Genomic DNA, 14976 nt, shown 5'->3' with positions numbered 1-14976 from the left:
CTTACCAAATATTTGCTTTAATAATGGCCATAAATTATCAAATGCTTATTAGTAGTCAGCCACTGAGCTATATAACAAATTGACTGTGATGAAATCTAATTTACATGAAGAGGGAGATCACACTGAAATGGCTATTAAAGGAATATTTTGGTGTCAGTACAAGTTCATTAAAAGCATGCGTAAAATCCAGTTTTGTTATTGTTAACTAAAAATGTTTATGGAAACTGAGCTCAAATCAAATAGAAATGAAAATGAAAAACTTGAGAAATGTGCCTTGCCAATTAAAACCCATTAAGCTTAAGCGCAAGTAGTAAAATTACTAAAACACAAATAGTTATATTGAAATGCAAATACTAAACAACTTAAAACTTTACAGCTCAAATAATAGAAGAGTTCTCATCATAGAAGAGGTCTCATTAATTTTCTATTCGAAATAAACCGCTTTTTGCCTTTTGAAGTCCAAATTTATTTTTGTGGTAATCAACATGCTGTCACATATGCTGTCGAATCGGTTTAACTTGTATTGAACCTATAATATTGCTTTGACACAGAATGGAACACACAGTCTTCATTCCTCTTTGGGTTGTTATGTCACATGGCCCATAATCCAATTACACTTATTTAATTTTCTAAAATTGCTTGATGACCCCATCTCCGTGGAGTGAAGGGAAATGGAGTGAAGCAGTCACAGCTGAGCAGACTCTCAGGATCATGTTTTCACTCCTGGCTATCAAGAACAAACAGGGTGTTCAGTCCCCACCGAGACTGCAGCTAATTGTAGATTTCAAACATGGTTGACTTCAGACAGGCCTAGTGCTGAGACTCCAGGATATCACACGAGGGAATCTTCTGAGTGATATGACTGCTACGGGTTTTGTCTTACAAGAGAGGGAAGAACTATGTGTCTGTCTGTAACAGAGAGGGAAGAATTATGCCAAGTGAAAACACTGGGAGATGTTACATTCTCTCTGAGGCCGGGTTAGTCAGAGTTTATGTTTTTTAACGTTATTTATTCTTTGTTTTTTTATTTCATTTAAGATTTAATGGTGCATGTCTATGATATTTTTCAAAATTACTACTTTTTTTAATTTATTTAGTTTGGTAGTAAGTTTAGTTAATTTCAGCATCCCTTATAACACCACTACACATAGTATGACACTACACTTTATCAGAAACTTTTCACATTATTATTTCACATTATTTATTATTAAGCTGTTTCAGAATTCAGATATACACTACAGTTCAAAATTTTAGTTTTTTTTCTTTAAATGAATTAATACTTTTATTCAGCAAGGATGCATTAAATTGAGCAAATGTGACAAAAAAAAAGACTTTCTATTAATCAAAGAATCCTGAAAAACACCTGTATTTAACATCGACAATAATAAGTTCATAAAAAAATGATTGAGAATCAAATCAGCAGATTGGAATGATCTCTGAAGGATCACATCGCAACACTCTACAGACACCTTGGCAATTGAATCGCCATTGGCAAGTAAATATTTTAGTTTACTCTCCAGACTGATATACTGTATATATATTTGTAAAATGGCCCAGTTTTTTAACCTGTTAACTGTCACTCACGTTTTTGAAGATAGACATGAATGTGCATGATACAAACCTAAATTTTTATAATTCATGACTGAAAACATTTTGTAACATGATTTTGATGTACCATTTACATGGTAATGCAATGTCTGATTTTAAAATGGTTTTTGAAGGATGAATTTTGAGATTTTATGTTTTCAAGTGATATATAACTTCTGATGATTTCTAAAATGTGATAGAGAAAAAGGCAACGAGGAAGTCTTTTTTTTAAACAAAGGTCAAAGCTCCTTTTGAAATTTAGATTTCTGAGGGTGCACTCTTGTCATAAATTAATCTATTACTTTTCCTAAATAATTTTTAACAAAACCTTTCCAACGATATATAGTTTATCAAGATTAGATTAGATTTGATTGTAAAATAGTATATTCAACGTAGGCGTCCCGTATACGGGACGGGGTGACATTTAACAGGTTAACTTGAGAGGTGGTTGTTTTTTCTGTCATTCAATGTTTCTGACAAAGAAAATGGGAAAAAACTAACAAAAATACTGATATGATAATGATATGAATTCTAATAATAAGACTATAAAACACACTTAAGCCCTATTCGGACGGGACTAGTTTTACAGGGGGTCGTTAGAGAAATCTGCGTTTCACAGACGTACTTGGTGATTTTAATCCCGTCCGAATCTGCCACGACTGTGTTTTTCTCACACAACCTCTGTGATAATTCCAGAGCAAATTTCCTACCGTTTTTCAGCAAACTCAGTGATCCTCTGAGAAAACTAATCCCGTCCGAATGCGAATGTCTGTGATTCTCGGTGATATTTTATTTCACAACGCGTTTCCTTGTGTGTTTTGGCCAACGTGAATTACCGTAGATGCTCTTACCGCACGGATGTTTGATATATTTGCTTAGCGGCAAATAAATAATAATAAAAAAATAATAAAGATAATAAAATCAAGAGCAAGATCGCGTAAACTCTTAATACTGGCTAATGTAATATCAGCATCAGGTAAGATTACTCACATTCATTTATGTACTCAGTTACATAATGTTTTAACTACATTTAAAAAAAAAAAAAAAAAGGAAAACAAGTTAAACTAAAGGACCCACACATTAACATGGTTTTGGTATACTAGCCATTTAGTATTTATTAGGGGTGTCACGATTTCGATTTTAAATCGAAATCGATCGAAATTAAGTCACAGTCTCGAACTTCGAATTAAAAAATGGAATAGTCGATGCTGCCACGCCCCCATGTTGTATGACGGCAAATCAATGACAAAAATAACCGAGCATTCAACTGATGCTGGCGCACGCGCTATATGGCTTCCGCGAGAGGAAAACTGAATCGGATGCGAAGAAACGGGAGCCCGCGAGCTCATTTCAAACTCTCGCGCGCGCGTGACATGTACTCTGCGCGCAATAAAAGCCCTCGCGCGCGCATGCTCATTCCCCACATCCTCGCGCTCGATCATATCTCCTCTACTCGCGTGAACAATTTTATTTTTGTCAGTCGTGGGGCTGGGCTTGCTGTTTTAGTTGTTATCTCAAATGTCATTGGTTATACCCCTTTTCCTAAAGTCAGTATTAGACGCCTGATAGAAAATAATTAATAATTCACTTGACTTGACCCATGACTTCATCAGTGGACCAGATACATGCGAGTAATCATTTCTTTTGCTTGTTTAATTTATTTTTGTCTTTAATGTAATTTAATGCATTGTTTATAGAGTAGATCTTTTGTAGATACTTGATTAACTGGAATTATTCTGATTGCTAGTGATTGCAGTCTTGTAATAAGAGATACACATATTTTACAGACTGTAATGATGCACACACACCACACACACACACATACTTTACATACATACATAATATACATATATATACATATATATATATATATAAATATAAATAAATCTAAATGAATGACAGTGAAGTGTTTAACAAGTGTTTTATCTTTAATCTTTTAAATAGATACATCGTAATATTTGAAGGTTAGTTTAGTCATTTTTTATTGTTTTTGTTTGTTTTGTTATGAACTTGAATGTCATCTTTTGTGACTGCACTTACAAAAGAGAAACTGGATGGCAGTTTATTTTAAGTTTTCAATTGACTAAAGATATAAGTTATTGTTACATTATGTTGTTAATAAAAGTTTTAAATTTGACAGTGTAATGTGGTACATTGCAAACAAAGGTCAGATATTATATTACATAAAAGTCTAGTTTGAAAAATGACAATCTGTGCTTTAAAGAGAATAAATGTAAAAATCGAGAATCGAATCGAACCGTGACCTTAGAATCGAAAATGCAATCGAATCGAGGATTTGGAGAATCGTGACACCCCTAGTATTTATTGTGTAATAATACTAAGACAATCATTCTGAATGAATGCAATGCACGCATACAGAGCGCGTGATCTCGGTGATGCACAAATCAGACCCTCCCACCTCTGTAATAAACATGGAGATGTTAGTCCCGTCCGAATTGGTACATGAAAATCACAGACGTCAGGTGGCAAGAATCGAAACTCAAACGTAGTTTAGAAAACTAGTCCCGTCCGAATAGTGCTTAAGGATTACTGAGGACTAATGAGTTGCTGGATTCATGAATATTAATCAGGTTTTGTGCGTTCACTTGAACTGATTTGCTGAAATCAAAACAGGGACGATAATAGGTGAGTGCCAGCCAATGGGATTGCCATTTGTGCATTAACTCCACTCACTACCGAAAAACCCGGCTGTTCTTAAAAGCTGAAGACTTCCATAGGAACGCTGTTAATTTGACAGGAAAATACAACAAAGAATATTGTTTAAATGTAGCACGTCAATTCACTCTCTCTCTCGGTCTCTGCGTGTGTGTGAGAGAAAGCGACGGCGATCTGTGTGCCTTAACACTAGAGTTTACGGTACATCAAGTACAGGTGCGTTGTGCATCCATTGAGATGAACTGAGAAATATCACAGATCGCTTGACTTAGAGTGAAACTCTGAAGCCCTCAGACAGAGAGTGTTTACGAGTGAAAATATATCTGTGCTAAACTTATACTTAGCCTCCAATTAACACACTGGCGAGTAAAATCTGAGAATTTATTAGCCATTGGCTAATATTAGACATCATTTGAATTTACTCGCAATGTAAAGGGTTGCATCGAACTGAAGACCGAAAGTAAAGGATACTTGAAATTCAGCTTAAAATACATAAATTATTTTTATTTTTAATAATGTTAAAATAGCAAATAGTAATTTTCAATTGCATTACTTCACAAAATTACTTTTGACTATTTTTGATCAAATAAATGCAGTCTTGGTGAGCATAAAATACTTCTTTTCAAAACAAAGGAAAAAATCATACCAACTCCAAACTATTTAACAATATTGTAAATGACCTCGGTTTTCTGTTTTGTTTTTTGTGCTCATCTTGATGAAACAACGTAGTACACACTCTCATCCAATTCAAAATATTCTTTTCATGGTACTTATGTCTAAACTATTTCTGACTCACTTGTTTTTGCAGTTCAGTTTCCATGAATGTGCTGGATGAATGAGGGAAGGAGCTTTGTATTGTGAACATTACATTATGTCTACGTGATACATCAGACTCTTATTTCAAACCATTAATGAGGTCATACATTAATGAAAGAGCACGTGTTTTCTCTCAGAGGAGGACATTTCAAACCATGAAAGAAAAACAGGAAGAACAAATTATAAACACATCTGACCTGTGGTGTTTTATTATATTATACAGAGAATACACACCTCCTTAGGACCACGTTGTAAAACGGGATACATAGATCAGAGCTGGGTGGCAAAATCTTTGTCAGCTGGATCTTGATGTCGATCTCTTGGTTGTCGGTTTTTCTCTCAGCTTTAAGATGAACAACCTGTTACGCAGCAATGCCAAGGTAATTTGGGGCTATTAGGAGTGTTTAAAGTTAAAGTCACTACAACATCTAACATGCACACAAACCTCTTCTAGACGTTTGGGCAGATACAGGATGGATCCGTCAAAAGCTACCACCTCTCCTGTAGTAGGCCGATGTTCCTTCATCATACCAAAACGCATACCGAGAGACTCAACGTTCGGGCTGAAATTCAATAGCTGATGATTAATGCCATTAATCACGTTTTCTCAAAAAAAAACAAAAAAAAAAAAAACGTTGCTAATAATAATTCTTCAATCAATACTGGTTACTATATAAGACATGATATTAACATCTACTTTATTCACACAGGCACCGGCAAACATCAAATTTCCATTTAACAATGCAAATGAAGAGGTGCACCCATTTATCTTCATACTTTGCTGGCAATTATTGATCTTCTTGAACAATCAATACTAGATAGCATTAGCTCTGAACAATGCATGAGTTAATGCCTAAAGTTTGTTTTTGTAACTGTAATGTTAACTTGTTTTAAAAAATACGGTACAGATAAAAAGACTCACGTAAAAGTAACATGGTACTGAAACACAGCTTCATTTTTGCAACAGATGGGGATGTAGTTTGACCCGATGGATACTGGACTGCCTTTTGTTCCCATTTTCTGCAGAGGCTCCCTGTAGGAACACATTGTAGAAGAGAAACATTAGTCTCTAATAACTTGCTGGATTGACTCGTTAATAATGAAATAAATCCTTGGGATTGAGGCAGAATTGGGTTATAACTCACTCAACAATGTTACAACGTATATAATATACACTAAAGTGTAAAAGGTGCGGGGGTCAGTAAGTCACGTGTTAATCAAGGACACATTTATTTGATCAAAAATACAGTTAAAAAGCAGTAATATTGTGAAATATCGTAATTTTAAATAACTGCTATGTAGTTTAATGTATTTTAAAATGTAATCTATTCCTGTGATTGCAAAGCTTAACTTTCAGCATCATTACTCCAGTTTTCAGTGTCACATGATCTTTCAGAAATCATTTTAATAAGCTGATTTGGAGCTCAAGAAAAATTTATTATGATTAAGTTTATTTAAAACAGGTGTGCTGGTTAATATTTTGAGGAAACGGTGATAAAATTTGTTCTTTTTTCAGTAGAACAGCATTTCTTAAAAAGAAACTTGCTTAAAATTATACAAATTTACAAACAGGACAAGAAATCATTGAAAGAATTCATACTTCACGGTCTCAATTTTCACTTCAACTTTAGGGGGTGTTCCTGGAGGAACCGGGGCATCTTCAGAGATGGAGGCAGCGGAAGACAGGGAGAGTGGGGCAGCAATGGGAGACACAGGACTTGATGGGCCAATCGGTCCACGACCTACACTCATATGAGGCAATGCTGCTCTGCCAACACCAACAAATCCTCTGCCCAGGAAACTGCAACCACAAAACAAAACTCTGATTTCATTTACATTTATTTACAATTACATACTGACTTACACTTGAACAATACAACAAGCGATTTATAATAAGATGGTAATAAACACAAGTAGTACCCATTATACAAGGTCTCAGTCTAATCAGCATTTTGATGAATTTCAGTAATCATCCTTTAAAGAAATAGTTCACCCAAAAACCGAAAAAATCTGACAGCATTTAGTATAACTCATAACATTCCAAACCTGTATGACTTTTTCATTTGTGAAGCAAAACAGACAGATATGAATTGTTGTTCACTTAGTCTTGCAAAAGAAAGTAAATCATGCAGGTTTGGAATTGCATTAAGGTGAATCCTTTTTTTTAATTCATTATTTTTGTGGTGAACTATTACTTAATGTTTTCCACGTGCAAATAAAAGATGCAGAAAATTAGCAAATCCAAGAAACATCACCTGATGGATTCTTCTAAGCGAGCTTCCGCTCTTTCTGGAGTCAGAGCGGCTGCCCCAATGATGGTCGGCTTAGGCCGTACATCTGCCCCCAAATCACCTGCTGCCCCCCGTCCTGAATTAGGACAGGAAAAAAACATCCAGTACAGACAAATAACAAGAGTCATATTCAGAGAAATGCTGGTTTCAGAGTTCACACTTAGACAACATGATTCTTCTTTAACTGAACTGCAGAAGATCATATGAATACTAATTATCCAACTTTACTGATAGGTCTCTATGATTATGACTTTATCAAATCATGATATGGGCTAGAGACTGTAAACATCAAACCACAAAAAGACTGCGGTTTAATAATAAAGTCTGCATCTTCTGCTACAGTTTTGTTAAATGGGTAGTTCACTCAAAAATGAAAATTGAAATAAAAAGCCTGCTTCCTTTTTTTTTTTTTTTTAAGTCTCACATGGCTCCAGGGGATGAACAAAGGCCTCCTGTAGCGACTCGATGCATTTTTGATAGAAAAATATCCATATTCAAAATGAAATAATCACTTTAATCTAGTTTGCGCCAACAGTTTTACACACGTGCAATTCCGGGAGCATAAATGTTTACAGGATCAAAATAAGCAGGTCAAAATAAAAGTTTTATGTAACCTGAAAGCATAATGGAAATATATTATTGCACAGTAGAGTGTACTTCTCAAAGTAATAAGAATAATGTTATAGTTTACTGAAAGCTATATCACACAATTTTTCATCCATTTTTAAGCACTAAACCTTTGTTGTGCAGCACTGATTGCAAAATAATAATAATAATTTTAAAAGATGAACTGTGTAGAGATTAATTTAATAATTACATAATCAAGTAAATGTAATCAATGACACCAAGACATACCGATTGTCTGTATAAACACACTTGACAAAGCTCTTTCTGATTCTGATTCTAAATCATAAAATAGAATGCAAAGTTGAAAAATACATAACATAAATTCTGAAGGGACATGTTGTTACAATTTTAACACATTTTTACTGAATTTAGCCAATCAAAATGAATCCAGAAATAAAAAATAAAAGGGAATTTGAAATTCATTATGCTCTAACTGACACAATTCCAAGGAGGTAACTATAATGAAATGTCAACATACACTACATTCTCTAAAAGATTACTACAGCATCCTCTCCACTTATGTCATAAATGTCAAGAGACTTATCTGTAGTGTGAAGGGGCGGTCACACTAGACTTTAAACGTGCGAAATTATCTCGGACGCCGCTGCGAGTATGGGCGGGAGCAAGATAAAACAGTTTCACCTCAACTATCACAACATGGATTACTATTTGTGCTTGTACCGTGTCTTTTGCGATGGCGTCGAACGCATCTGATTATATTGTACTATCTGTATCTCTCTCTATATAAATATATACACCCTAAGCAATAAAACATTTTAAACATCCTGATTAAAATGTACCATCTGTTCCCGTTTCCACCGACACTAGGAACCATGCAACTTCTTTTATTTCATTTTATGATCTTTTAAATATGTATTATATAAAATAGGACGCTGCGCTACAGCTAGTTATTTAGCGCTTCCTTTATTTTGGAATTTCTGTACAGAGAAGTCACACAGTGACGTATCGATCTTCTACTGGTCCCACATCTTCAGGTGATGTGAATTCGCAGGTCAGAGGTCACCAAACGTGATATTTTTTAAGCCAGTCAGTTTGCTGTCAAGTGCATCCAGAAAAAAGCAGAGGTTCCTCAAGAGTTGTGCGTAAGACAAAGAAAGGTCACTGATTCAGATGACAAGGACCATTTCAAGTGCTATTTAAGTCCTTACACATAAAAAGCTCTTAAATACAAGATTACTGGGCTTACTTTTATCATTTGTATTTACATTGCAGATTAAGTTTGTTTTCCTTATTACTTGACCTTCCTGTTGTCTTCAGCAGTAAATTGCACATCTAAGTGGTGACTATTCAACTTTGTCGGGATTTCCAAGGAAACAAGAATGATGGCACACAATCTAATGCCCACTCCAATCAACCTAGTGCTGACATGAATAATAAAACAGGTATGAGTTTGATTAAAGTTTGAGTTTAAATAGAAAGTTCAAAAGAAAAGCATTTACCGGTATATGGAAAAAAAAGTCTTTACAGTCACTTTTGATCAATATAATGCATCCTTGCAGAATAGAAATAATAATAATAATAATAATATATTATATATATATATATATATATATATATATATATATATATATATATATAACAATAATAAAAAATAAATAAAGGGAAATAAACATTTAAAAGGATAAAAATGTGATGCCAAGCTCTCCTTTTTGGAGTTTGGAGTGACTGGTCATGTCAAAAAGAGAGTGAGTAAATGATGACTGGACTTCATATTTTTGTGAATTATTAATTTAAAGACATACATACACAATGTAACAAAAATAAATCTTTTCACTTTTTTCTTGCTCATACCAAGAGGTGTAGCTCCTCTGTCCCATGTCTTTCCTGGCTCAATGCCCAGGCCCCTGAACATGGACACCAGCGATGACCCCGGCCCAGGAGCATCAACCTAAAAGAAAGGCATGACTGAGACATTGCATAAATCTATTGCGAATTGAAATGTGTTCATCTGGAACTAGTACCACAATAAACACTTATTTCCTGAAATGTGGTGACTTAAATATTACTTTGAACCATTTTATGAAATAACTATTCTTTGAAATAAAATCTAAATTGTGATATGGCTGAGTGTGATTGTCAAATCATAAACGCAGCAATTTAATTAAATAAATATATGCACTGCGTGTTTCCGACTGAAGCATGGCACTGTTCTTCTATGTGAGCCGGTAATAATCCGCTGGCATCTCAGAGCAGCTTGGTTCACAGAAATTGTGAATAGAGTAATAATAGCCATTAACTGTCTTCAATAATAATAATAACAGAGACCACATAGATTGCAATTTATTGTTTTACAGCTTTAAGAATATATTTCCCAGCTGTGTGACTGAGTGTGTGTCCCCTTAATGATACTGCAAAACAATTCTGCAGTTTGTTTGCTTTAAAAGTTAGCTGGCTAGTTAATATTAAAATAATAATATAGCCATACAAGTTGTGATATAATATAAATTATTATTTTTCTTTAACATGCTTTACAGTGAAATATTATAACAGTAATACTTATTTAGTTTTTGTTTATATTTTGCTTTTATATTTTTATTTTTTAGTAATAATAACATTATTTCACAGCCATATTGATATATAATGACAACATTTTGGCCAAACTGTGCAGCCCTAAAAACAATCACAGAAAACCTAAATAACATCTTAAATTGCAATCCTAATTTTTATTTTTTTTAAATTACAATTTGATTTATTTTTCTTAAATGGCGCAGCCCTAACCTTGTCTTCTACTTACCTTGGCAACCGTTGGTGTCACCTGTGCTTGCAGTTCGGGCATCTTTTCCCTTGCCTCTAATTTTCCGATGTCTGGGATAGGTACTGGTCCCACAGCAGCCCCTCTCCCTATCCCAACAGTGGGATCCAGAGATGGCAGCAAAAAACCTCGGGCTCTTCCAAAACCTCCCTCTTCTATAGGTAATCGCACTCCTCTAGGAACGCCCACCGGAAGCTCACTTACAGACTGAGTTATTCCTCTCCCAAACCCCACAGGAATTTCTCCAGGTACGCCTAAGGCTCTACCTCGTCCAAGAAGAGGTTCATCCTTAGGCAGAACGAGACCTCTGGCCCGTCCCAATGGGGGCTGGTCTGGTGGCTGACCCTGATCTTCTGCTGACAGCATCCATGGTAGGCGGGTGACCCCTGGGGGACCAGGATGGGGTGGTCGTTTTGGATCCATTTCCTCCTTTGTTGCACTGCAATGCAACTGACAAAACCAAAGCAAAGAAATCAATGAAGGTTTTCTTGACAAATCTATCTATAACATTGTCAAAGCACTGCAGAGCTTTAAAGCATTAAATCATTAAAGTAAATCTCACTGACTCTTTCCTACCACCTGCACGAATTAATCTAAACTACGCAACAAAATCAATCAATTAACGGGTCACTGTACAAGATTTCTGCCGAATAATGCGCATGATAACATAAGAAAAAACATGCTTTAGTGTTTTGAAAGACTGTTTATGTCTGATGTAAAGTATTGCACATTTATACTATATAATGGGGGGTGTTAACCCCTTCCCGTATCAACTTGCTACCAGCTAATTTATGTTTTAGTGCATTTTTGTCCAGTTGTTAAAAAAACGCTGTTAAATGGATGATTTGAGTGGAGAAATCTATTGCTTGTCATAGATAGGCTTTAGATTAGTACGCCCAAAATATCATTTTAACGGCTGTAATCAAGGCTAATGATATTTTCGCTAACATTTAGTCAGATATTCAAGTTCGTCATCTCAATGGACATGAGCACGTGCCTGCATGACAAGCGTCTATAAAACAATAGCTCGACTAATTTCATTTTTTAAATGTATTCTGCAAATTAAAATTAAATGACACGTTAAGATGGCTATGGGAAGATTTAGTGTATTTAGTACTTTTTTGGCTTTTGCATGTCGACTGTCAAGTTTAATCAGCAAAAACAGCGAGCGCATTCAAATTGATCAGATTATTCACAGAATGACGAACGCAGTAACAAAACAATTCTTTTCGATTATTTCCAGAAACAAATCAGTTTGACGTGTGCGTAAAGTCGTAAAAATTAATGTAAATATACCTGCAACTGTAGTAAATTGTTCTGTGAGACGATGAACCGTTCGCTCCAAGAGCCAGATATTTTAGACTGAACTGAACAAATACTGATTCAGTAGTGTTGATTCGCGATTTGTGACTCAGTCAAACCAATTCATGAATCATTCGACTGGAAACACGAGGTTTTATAGTCTATGGTTATAACTCAAATAAAACATGGCATTTACTTCCCCACCCCAAACATTAGAAAAAAAAAATCCTTGTTTATTAAGATTTTATTTTTATCTGTATACAGTATTGTATACAGTATTAAAATAAAGCAAAATTATGTATATTAAACAATACATCTTTATCTTTTCTTCTAAAAAGTTGACAAAAAATAGATTTTTATTTGAAAATCAACCATGTACAAATTATATAAGAAAAACACTCAATACCTCCGCTCCCTCTCTCTATCCCGCTAAAGATTGTTGGATATGTCTGATATTGTCAGATATTTTTAAAACCAAAGGGCGATGTCATGGACAAACTGCCAAATTTAGCATCTCTGAAAGCCCAGGATGTCCTCTTTGTGACATACCACTTAAGGCAGAGACATGTGTGGTCTGAAATGTATAACATGCAAAAGTCCTCTACAGAGTACAAAATTCAACTGCGGTGCCCAGGAGATTTAATAAAAATGAAAAGGCAATTAACCCCCTCATGGTTGGTGTCCTCTAATGAGGACAGTTCCATAACATTGTAATGAAGCTAAAATCTGAAAATAAGTAAAAATTGATTTGGTTTTGAATGCAAGCTTGTCAAGATTTAAACTAATAGGAACAAACCTGGATTTGCATGAAACAGTCAACAGAAAACTTCAGTTGAAAAGAAAAATAGCATAAGTAATTGTCTGTTTTGAATAGTGAAGTAAGTATTCACCCCTTTTCCCTCAAACCTTTGCTGCATGATAATTATTTTCTTGCCACAACCAAACAAAGTTCACCACGTCAAGGCAAGAAATATTTTTAGAAAACAGATGATGCTGCAGTCTTATATGTGGCATTCTTTAGAGATACTGTATTCTGTTCGTTTCACCATGCAGGTCCTGTGAAGAGAAAAGATGTTTATAAGAAACAAATTCATCAAGTCATTTTGAACTTTAAACCATAGCTTCCAGATAAATTAAGAATCCTCTATTCTTACTATTGCTGAATCAAGTGAGAAATATGCACAGACCAAGCCCTTTACAAGCGTAAACAGTTAAAAACAAACATGTCTATGAAATTTGATGTACTGTAAGAGGACAACCAAGAGAAAGCTGTATTATGGTTGCAGGCTAGTATTTTGGCCATAAGTAGTTATTTAAAGCATGGGTTCCCCCCCACCCCCCCAACACTGCATGTTTTCCATGTCTCCTTACTCAAGCACACCTGATTCAGATCATCAGCTCATTAGTAGACTCTGAAATGGGTGTGTCAGACAAAGGAGAGATGCAAAATGTGCAATGTTGGGGGGCACCAGGAACGAGGTTGGGTAACCCTGCTTTGATGTTCAAATTCCTGAATGATGGATTTGTTGTACAAACAAGCAGCTTTTTAGGTGAGCAGGTGATGTATGACTCATTTCTCCAAATCTGTTCTGATGAAAAATAAACGCATCTAGGTTTGGCTACTCACCCCTAAGAGTGAATACATTTCAGCAATTTTACATTTCTGGGTGAACTATTCTTTTAACTTCAGTCCAAAAATCTAATCCTGTTGCTTTAATTCATAAAAAACAGTTATAACTTATAACCAAAGAAATGATCACAGAAATCGTGCATTCAGAATAAGGCCATTGGAGGTGGGGGCCCATGTCCCAGCTGTACCCCAGCTGCTGGACAGTGACAAAGAAGATGATGATAGTGACTTTAGCCACATCAGACTGGGAACATGCTGTTCTGTGCAATTCTCTGCTTCATTACAGATTCATTTTTCATGCCACTTAATTCCATGAGGTTGAGTGCTCACCATTCACAGACAGGATGTCTTTTATTTTTTGTCTCACTAGCTGTCAACATTCAAGAGATTTTGATTGTTCAAATGTTCAGGGCTTTTGTTCTCTTAGAGCTCTGCATGGTGTTCTAGCAAGTCTAAAATTATAAGCATTTTCAGATGGCGTTTTATCCAAAGTGGCTTAAACTTATATCTTGACAATTTCCCCTGAAGCAACCTGGGTTTAAGAGCCGTTCTGTAAGTGGTCATTAATCACCCCTTGCAGGGTTTGAACCAACACCCTTTTTGTCACCAACCTAGATCTTTCACCTCAACGCTACAATAAAAGAGTGCTGTAAGCTATTTCTGAATAACACCCTCTCAATCTGTAAAACCCCGCCCCAAGAGACGTGGTGAGCAAACATGTAAACATGAGGTAAGTCAAACATGCAAAATAGCTTTTTCCTTTTTATTATTATTATTATCATTTTGATGCTAATTATTATTGCTTTACAAGCTTAATCATGCGACCTCCTCTGTCTGCACTCCCATTTGATATTGCTGCATTTGTTCCTGTGGCTCAGTGGTAGAGCATTAAAGGTCGTGGGCTCGATTCCCAGGGAACACACATACTTGTGTATATTGTGAAAAATATTTATTGGACACACCCATATAGATAAAAAAGGTTTTGCAGCTCATCGGAAATCGCAGCTTTATTGAAAATGATTGTCGTTGTTATATAAACAGGGCTTTTGGCCCTTCACTGAGCCTGATGTGCTCTTTCAAAACACCTTTTAGTGATATCTGTAAGATAGGGCAATTTTATTATTTATTCTCCTCTTTCCACTGTCCAAATATAAGATGTCCAAAAAATAAAATAGTAAAATGCTATATAAAATTTTTCCCTTGTAGTTATGCAATAAGGCACAAAACTACAACAATAATAAGGAAAACAGTAACTGACAGTGAAATGCCTGAGA

General features: G+C 35.3%; 1 protein-coding gene across 1 annotated transcript in view; it reads right to left on the bottom strand.

Moving 5' to 3' along the window:
* The window catches only part of piwil2 (piwi-like RNA-mediated gene silencing 2), a 29450-nt gene extending 17279 nt beyond the window's left edge, over nucleotides 1-12171 (bottom strand). Inside the window, exons 1-8 of the mRNA XM_026244733.1 lie at nucleotides 12067-12171; nucleotides 10753-11220; nucleotides 9810-9906; nucleotides 7335-7446; nucleotides 6680-6880; nucleotides 6002-6112; nucleotides 5525-5642; nucleotides 5314-5438 (exon numbers count right to left, since the gene is read on the bottom strand). Coding sequence (XP_026100518.1) covers nucleotides 5314-5438; nucleotides 5525-5642; nucleotides 6002-6112; nucleotides 6680-6880; nucleotides 7335-7446; nucleotides 9810-9906; nucleotides 10753-11193 — 1205 coding nt within the window. The 5' untranslated portion in view covers nucleotides 11194-11220; nucleotides 12067-12171. The remainder of the gene's footprint in view (nucleotides 1-5313; nucleotides 5439-5524; nucleotides 5643-6001; nucleotides 6113-6679; nucleotides 6881-7334; nucleotides 7447-9809; nucleotides 9907-10752; nucleotides 11221-12066) is intronic.
* Between the last annotated feature and the right edge of the window lie 2805 nt (nucleotides 12172-14976).

The sequence above is a fragment of the Carassius auratus genome, chromosome 5 (genome assembly GCF_003368295.1).
Source record: "Carassius auratus strain Wakin chromosome 5, ASM336829v1, whole genome shotgun sequence".
In the NCBI taxonomy this organism is placed as follows: domain Eukaryota; kingdom Metazoa; phylum Chordata; class Actinopteri; order Cypriniformes; family Cyprinidae; genus Carassius; species Carassius auratus.
This window is presented reverse-complemented; position numbering and strand designations above follow the sequence as displayed.